The sequence below is a fragment of the Rosa chinensis genome, chromosome 5 (genome assembly GCF_002994745.2).
Source record: "Rosa chinensis cultivar Old Blush chromosome 5, RchiOBHm-V2, whole genome shotgun sequence".
Classification (NCBI taxonomy): Eukaryota; Viridiplantae; Streptophyta; class Magnoliopsida; order Rosales; family Rosaceae; genus Rosa; species Rosa chinensis.
Window position 1 is genome coordinate 6,377,920 of NC_037092.1, and position 8,661 is coordinate 6,386,580.

The following is an 8,661-nucleotide window of genomic DNA, read 5'->3' on the forward strand; positions in this document are numbered from 1 at the left end:
TTGAGATGTTTCTGTTGTAGCCCTGTTGTTACTGGAAATTGATAATTGTTGAGATGTTTCTGTTGTAGCCCTGTTGTTACTGGATGTTTCTGTTGTTACTAGATGTTTCTGTTACTGACTTACTGGATGTTTCTGTTGTTTGCCTTGCTTGTGTAATTGAGCAGAGTGTGGTTGTGTTAGGGTCTTAGAGAGTTGAAGTATCAGTCTATGACTATCATTGAGTAACTTGGGTTAAATTATAATGACTTAAATTAGACAGTTAGTTAATGGTTTAATGCATATAAATATATAATGAATTAATGAGTTAAATTAGTTAATGCATGTACAATTATACATTTTGCCACAGTGCCACTATTGTTAAATCATTGTTTGTTTATTAATAGGCCTTCCTTGATGGCATCTTCTGGAGGATCTAATGCTACTAATGAAGTAGATAGATCATTGAGGCGTGGGTCAAACGATGTTGGATGGGACTTTGCGGTGTTGGCGGATCCACACAACTTAGATAAGTTGAAGTGTAAGTTGTGTGGAAAAGTAATTAGTGGTGGAATACATAGAATGAAGCAACACATTGCCAACATCAAGGGGAATGTTGCCTCATGCAAGAATTCTACGGATGCCGATAAAGCCAAATGTATAGCCACAATAGAGGGAGCAAAAATTAAGAGAAAGCAAAAGGATATGCATGAGAAGGAAGTGAGGGAAGAAGTTGAAGTTTCTCAATCACATGATGTAGAAGATGTAGAAATTGAAGGGCCAAGTTTGTCAAGAAAAAGGCCGCACTTTCTTGGGCCTATAAACAAGTTAGCATCTTCAATCACTCCCGATTGTTCAATTGATGGAAGCAAGAAGATGTGTCAACAAAACATTAATGATGCCATTTGGAAGTAAAGAACACATAGTGTTCATCAATGGTTGGCTAGGTGGGTGTATGAAGCCGGCATTCCATTTCATGCCATTGATAATGATAGCTTCAAAAGATTTGTAGAAGCGGTTGGTCAATTTGGCCCGGGTTACCGACCTCCAACTCAATACCAACTAAGAGAGCCATTGTTGAAGGAAGAGTTTGAGAGGACGAAAAATTCACTCAAGAAGCATGAAGAAGAGTGGGCAAAGAATGGTTGTTCCATTATGACCGATGCTTGGAGTGACCGAAAAAGAAGAAGTATTATGAACTTGTGTGTTAATTGCAAGGAAGGCACTACTTTTCTTTCTTCAAGGGAAGATTCGCATCAATCACACACCGGGGCCTATATCTTTGAATATGTTGACAAATGCATTGAAGAAGTTGGGGCACAAAATGTTGTTCAAGTAGTGACGGATAATGCTACTAACAATATGGTGGAGGGGAATTTGTTGAAGATAAAGAGGCCAAATATATTTTGGACTTCATGTGCCACTCATACATTGAATCTCATGCTTCAAGGGATTGGTAACCAACCAAAATTCAAAGGAGTGATTGAGAAGGCAAAGGCATTCACTATCTTTATCTATGCAAATCACAAGACATTGGCTTTGATGAGGAAGCATACAAAGAAAAGAAACATAGTGAGGCCGGGAGTCACTAGATTTGCCACTTCCTTTCTAACTTTGCAAAGCTTGAAGGAGAAGAAGAGTGAGTTGAGGTGTATGGTTGCTTGTGATGATTGGACCGCTTGCAAACATTCTAAGAGTGCTAAGGGGAAAATGGCATATAATACCGTATTGAGCACCTCTTTTTGGAATGGGGTAACACTTTGCTTGAAAGTGTTTGCTCCTTTGTTTAAGGTGCTTCGCCTTGTGGATGGGGATAAAAAGCCATCAATGGGCTTTTTGTATGGAGAATTACTCAAGGCAAAGGAAGACATTAAAGAGGCATTCAAACATCAAGAGGCCAATTATCGGCCAATTATAGAGATTATTGATGAGAAAGCCCGTGGTCGTCTTGATAGTCCATTACATTTGGCGGCTTACCTCTTGAACCCCTATTACTTCTACAAGGATGAAGACATTCAATATGATCATGTTGTCATGGAAGGGTTCTTTCTTTGTGTGGAGAAGTTTTTTCCCGATGACCTTGAGACCCAAAGTGTGGTGACAAATGAAGAATTGTTGATGTATAAAAGCAAAGGGGGTGGATTTGGAAGAGCATTAGCTAAGTTGGGATGTGCAAAGAATGATGACAAGTATGATCCGGGTAAGAAACTAAAACTTTCATTATTTTGTGAAAATTACAAGGCATGATATTTATTTTGTTTAACTCATGATATTTATTTTGTTTACTTATTGTTATTGTTTTGTTTGTGGCTTTGTGCATATGTAGTTGGATGGTGGTCCAATTATGGAAGTGGAACACCCAAATTGCAAAAAATGGCTAGAAGAATACTCTTTTTAACTACAAGTTCATCCGGGTGCGAAAGGAATTGGAGTACTTTTGAGGGAGTAAGTGTTTTCTTTCAAATGCTTAGAAGAATACTCTCTCATAATGGTTGATTTGTTACTAACTTATCAATATATATACATTTTGTTTATGTAGATCCATACAAAGAAAAGGAATAGACTAGATGCTTCAAGATTGAATAATCTAGTCTATGTCCAATTCAATGCCAAGATTATTAACAAAAAGAGAAGGGCTCAAGAGTTGGGTGTGGATGTGCTACTTGGTAATAAAGCTAGCAAGGCTCAAGGGTGGATTGTGGATGGTGGTGATGAAGAAGATGACTCGGATATTATTAGTGAAATAGAGGGAGAGTCTTCGGGAGTGGATAGTGGGCTTAGGAGAAGTTCTAGAAATGTAGAGGTAAGAGAGCTTCATGATGAAGATTTTGTATCGGATGAGGACACGGAAGAGGAGGGAGAAGAAGAGGATGTTGAGTTTGAGTCCGACACCGAAGGAGTCTTGGATGGATATGGAGAAGAGTTAGAGATTTAGCCATTTAGGCTTGCAATTGTTTTATCACTTTAGTCTTTAACTCTTTATGTATGCTTATTTAGGACTCTTAAAATTTGAACATTCTAGGTGCAATTTTATAACTTTAGTCTTTAATCTTTAATTCTTTATGGATGCTTATTTAGGACTCTCTTAAAATTTGAACATTCTAGGTGCAATTTTATAACTTTAGTCTTTAATCTTTGTGGATGCTTAATTAGGACTCTCTTAAAATTTGAACATTCTAGGTGCAATTTTATCACTTTGGTCTTTAATCTTTATGTATGTTTATTTAGGACTCTCTTAAAATTTGAATATTCTAGATTTTTAGGAGCAATTTTATTACTCTTTGAGTTTTTATAAGTTTATATATTTTTAATTACATAAATAAAAGCTATAAAAATTAAATAAAAATTAAAAAATACAAAACCGCCTAGGCGCCACCTAGGCACCCGCCTAGCCGCCTGGGCGCTCCTCCCCAACTCACCGCCCGACTAGCGCCTAGCGATTTTTCGAACCTTGTTTGGGGGTAACATCATGTCAGTCCCTGCTCTTTCAATTTGATCAGCAACACCCCTGTGCTTTCAATTTCAATAAGCCGTGCCCAAATTTTACTGTTCCGTCCAAATTTTACTTTGTCAATCCAGTCAAAGTTAACGTTCAAATTGGACGGAACAGTAAAATTTGGGCACGACTGATTGAAATTGAAAGCACAGGGGTGTTGCTGATCAAATTGAAAGAGTAGGGACTGACATGATGTTACCCTCAAACCATAGGGTACTAAACTGAAATTTATCCTAAATCCAATAAAGTTACGAGAGAAGATCTCTTGGATTTAGACACATATTGGCTTTGTCACGATAGGATATGTCATCCTGGTCATGATATGATAATCCGTCTACTAAAGACTTCACATGGACATCTTTTCTATCGAGCGAAATGAAACATGAATCAAAAGTTGATATCTGGACTAAATGTGACCGATGCTGCTGCCTAGGACACCGCCTCGTCCACCACCAGCCTGGGGCTGGCACAGTCCCTATCCATGACACCATGGATAGCGTCCATCATGGTGATGGCGCCCTAGGTGATGCTGTAATCACCAACTTGCTTCAAATAGCGTTTCAGACGCTCAGGTCCAACCAAAATTCTGATTGGTTGCTTCTAAAGCCTCTCGCTCTTTTTACAAAGCCCATTCCTTTGGGACATTAGGACTGAGACCTTCCTATGCAAAAGATATGAAAATACTCATTATGTTCTTACATAGAATCCATGGGGATTCTATAGACTGATTCAACCAACTTGTGGAAGTTTAAATATCTCATGATATTGGTTGATACACAAACACGCTGGTCTGTTATGCCATTGTCCACCTGTAAATGCTGCTTATGCTACACTTCTAGCACATATCATATGACAATGGGCTCACTTCTCGGATCATCTTCTTCCGTCAATTGGACTTGACAGTGCTAGAGAGTTTACATCGAAGACTTTCGATGGTTATTGCATTGGGACTAATGTCGGACATTATATTCCCATAAACACACCGAATTGGTCCCGCGAAAACGACTACGATGGTAGTCTGGACATTGGTAGTGTGCACTAATTTCCTTATATCCGCTTGGGGTGATGCAATATTGCATGCAGCTATGCTAATTCGTCTACGACCCACTGCCACTCAATCTATCTCTGCATTACAGCTAGTGACTGGGTACAAGTATTGTACTTACGCATATTTGAATGTGTCATTTATGTGCCAATTGTGCCGCCACAATGCTTTATGATGGGTCATCACAGACGAATAGGAAACTACATTGGATTTGGGACTCCAACCATCGTCTGCCACTTCGATCATACCCTTACTAGGCAATCTCCTTATCGCTAGATTTGCGGATTTCACTTTGATGAGACAGTCTTCCGGTCGTTAGGGGGAGATAAGAACACAGATGTTCAGCATGAACGACAGGAATTGTCGTGGTTTGTCCCCACTATGTCTCATCTCGATCCCTACTAAAGTGATGAGATCACACATCTGCTGCAAATATGCCTGCAAGGAAGTACGTCCTTATGAGAGAACGTAGTGCCACCCTACACGGAGATAGGCATGACGCCAACGCTAAAGAGAGTGACACTCTAGAGTTACAGGCCATGGCCCTATCTAGGATGCATGGGAGGCCCATGGGTTCAAAGGATGTTTTAGCACACTCCAATCCTTTGATCATCGACACTCAAAATCCGTCACATGAGAATCTTTCAGGTTATGGTTATCGTTAGGGGACGCCTCAACGTCAGAACTTATTCCTGAGAATATAGAGCTCTATGAAAATTACACTAGTGTACATGAGACGTGGGATAGAAACTTCATCATAATTGTTGATGTAGTTGCGCATTTCGTTGAGCATGAGTTTGTTGAGTCCGATGATATCGAACCACACTCTGTTGATGAATGAATGCCAACATAGAGAGATTTGGCCTAAATGGAAAGATGCGATCCAGGTTAAGTTGGATTCTCTAACGAAGAGGAAGGTTTTTGAGCGAGTGATGCCAACACATCCTAACATAAAACCTATTGACTAATCGGTCTTCCTTAGAAAGCGTGATGAGAAAAAGATATGGCAATCTGGCCTTATGGCGCAAGGCTTCTCACAAAACGCCTTGGAATCGACTACGATGAGACATATTCTCTCGTAGTGGATGTCATTGCATTCCACTACCTTGTCAGTTTGGTAGTTTCCGAATAACTTATCATACAGCTTACAAATGTGGCCACTACATATCTCTGTGGGGATCTAGATACGGAATATACATGAAGGTTCTTGGTGAACTTCATCTACCCAAGTCAAGTGGCTCTAGACCACGGAGCGCGTTTACAATAAGATTGAAACGCTCACTAAAGTGACTACTTGATTAGGAAAGGATATGCCCACGTGTTTCTATAACATGTTTCGGATTCCATTGCGGTTCGTGTTGGACATGATCTTCATTAGAAGCCTTTAAAGAATTAAGGGAAACCGCTGAACACTTCAAATCCGAGTTTGAGATGAAGGATTTTGGGAGAACACGATTATGCCTCGGTTTGGAACTTGAGCATCGTGTTGATAGATGCTTAGGCATTTTGACAAGGTCAAACCTTCAAGCACCCCCATGATCGTCCTTAGTCTTGATCCTAAAAAGGATCCTCTTCATCTGAAGGATGATGACGAAGATGTGCTAGAGGCAGAAGTGCCTTACTTGAGTACAATAGGCGCATTATTGTACTTAGCTCAATGCACAAGACAGGACATCTCATTTGCAGTGAACTTGTTAGCTAAGGTATAGCTTTGCACCAACGCGACGCCATTTGATTGGTGTAAAAGATATCTTTCGGTACTTGAGATGTACGATTGATATGGGCTCGTTTTATCCCTATAGAGAGATGATGGATTCAGACCCATCACACACTAGGAACGCCGCCAACACGGGCCTGCGTCCACTATCCCCACCCCAAAACGACATAAGTGTTTTGGAAGGTTTTGTTGATGTTGGGTATCTATCTGACCCATACAAAGGTCATTCCCAAACTTGTTAAGTGTTCACCATGGGAAAATATCTTGGAGGTCTACAGAACAGACCTTAGTCGCTATATCTTCGAATAATGCAGAGATTCTTGCTCTTCACGAAGTGGTTCGTGAATGTATATGGATTGGATCCATAGTTACGCATGATCAAGATCAAAGTGAACTAGGTTCGATCTGAGGACAATATGGCAGACTTGCTCACTAAGTCATTGCCTAAATTCCACTTTCGAGAAACATGTTGGTAGCATCGCTTGCGGAAGTTTTCCGAACTCCAATGACCGTAGTCGTCAGGGGGAGATGCAGACATCAGAGGGAGGTGTCTACACGTATGGTCTCGAAACGTGAAAGATGTGTTGTGCTCTTTTTCCCCTTCGACCGAGGTTATTTTTGTCCCACTGGGTTTTTGTTATTCGGCAAGGTTTTTAATGAGGCAACGAGAGAAGCACCACGTTTGGGAGACACAAAGGAGAGTGTTCAAGTAAATCTAGAATATGTGTCTAGCCCAAACTAGAATTTACTTGCTCTAGTTGAAATAAGGTTTATATTAGAGATATTCTCGGATAACCTTAGGAGATATCCAATCAATGTACGATTATGTTTCCATGTACAACTCTATCTCTATGTTTGTAATCTTAGAATATGTGCCTATTATCAATGAAATAACGACTCAATTATCTCCCAAATCAGTTTTCCTTAAACAATAACATTTTATTACTTTATAAATTATACTCTCATCCTTCATTCAGCTTACCAAATAAGTTTGTAATGGAGTGATTTTAAGAAGATATGTAGATGGAGAGAATGTGACCTTCTTCCTACATAATCTACATTGACGTCAATTTCTTTTGGTTCAGTCCAAAATGAGTTAGGGTGTAAAAACTAAAAAGCAATGAGGCCAATAGGTAAAAGTCAAGTATCTATGATAAATTCTGAAATTATAAAGCAATATTCTAGTAACCTGTATACTCTACGAAGGAAAGTGGGAGCTTCAATTATAAGCAGATAGCTGTTGTTTACCAAACAGGTCCACATGAGGTGGTTTATTTCATAATCACTATGGGGCCAAACTGGACCAAAGTCTCTTATGCTTATCATGTTACATGTTAGTTAAGTATTAACCCCGCTAATTAAAGCTTTTTTTTCTTTTTTTTTGATGCCCCGCTAATTAGAGCTTGAATGATGCTTCCTGCATTATGATTATATTCATGGAATTACTTAATATGTAGGTCCTCCATCATTTTATTCCGGATCACCATCACGTCTATGTTCAAGTAATGGTGGCCTGAGCCATATATGTCACGATCATCATTATAAAACATAACATCGTTGTAAATTTTTATTAAACATTTAATCAAACATAATATCAAAAACACACGGATCTTTATTTTAAGATTTTGCAAGTCATTTCGTTATCTTCATCGAATATAGTTGTAAATTTTTATTAACCCAACCACTAAAAAAATGAATGCTTTGTAATTTAGTAAATTTTAGCTCGCTTAAAAATGGATCTAGATCCTCATTTCCTCACCTTGGCTCTTTTGAGCCTTATTTATTCTTGATTTTTAATATCAGCAGTCGATTCGAAGTCTAAAAGTTTTAAGTATGACACGTCAGCATTCCAGTATTAATTACCCCACAACTCGTTAACGACGTTTACATTTTTATTTTTCCTTTGTTATCTCGCATATTCTCATTTGAGTCATTTCTTCCCACACTTTCCACTCTTCTGCAAGGAATCTCTAGTATTGGCTACCCATATCGAATTTCTTCGAACCCATATCCGATATCCAGTCCAAATTCGAGCAGCGGAGTAGACAAACTTAAAAGGAGTTAAAGGTGAGCCACTTGAGCAATACATGTGCTTTTGCATTGGGTTTTCCTCCAAACCCAGATCGCAGATCCCATTATGCAAGCCAACCCAAATTGGAAAAAATGAAGATGCATTTCCAAACAGATCATAGTCCAATGGTCCACCAATTCAAACAATAAGAACATGATGATGGAGATTTTGAAGGGTTTTTTTTTCCAGAAAATCAAACGAAGACATCGAGTCGAGATGATACCTCTAATTATGATTCTCATACAAAGTCATGATCCTGAAAATGATACTTTCTCCTTTCACACTGACAATAAATACATGCCATTCTATCACATACCTAAAGAATCTAATATATAGTTAGAGCTGTTTGGCTCCAA

The 8,661-nt window shown here is 39.0% G+C and overlaps 1 protein-coding gene across 1 annotated transcript; it reads left to right on the plus strand.

Annotated features, from left to right (window-relative positions):
* Nucleotides 1-393: 393 nt before the first annotated feature.
* On the plus strand, nt 394-2,911 carry LOC112203004. The gene is made up of 4 exons (XM_024344035.1): nt 394-803; nt 924-2,176; nt 2,303-2,421; nt 2,516-2,911. The coding sequence occupies exons 1-4, from the start codon at nt 394-396 to the stop codon at nt 2,909-2,911; spliced, it is 2,178 nt and encodes a 725-aa protein (XP_024199803.1).
* The last annotated feature ends 5,750 nt before the right edge of the window (nt 2,912-8,661 follow it).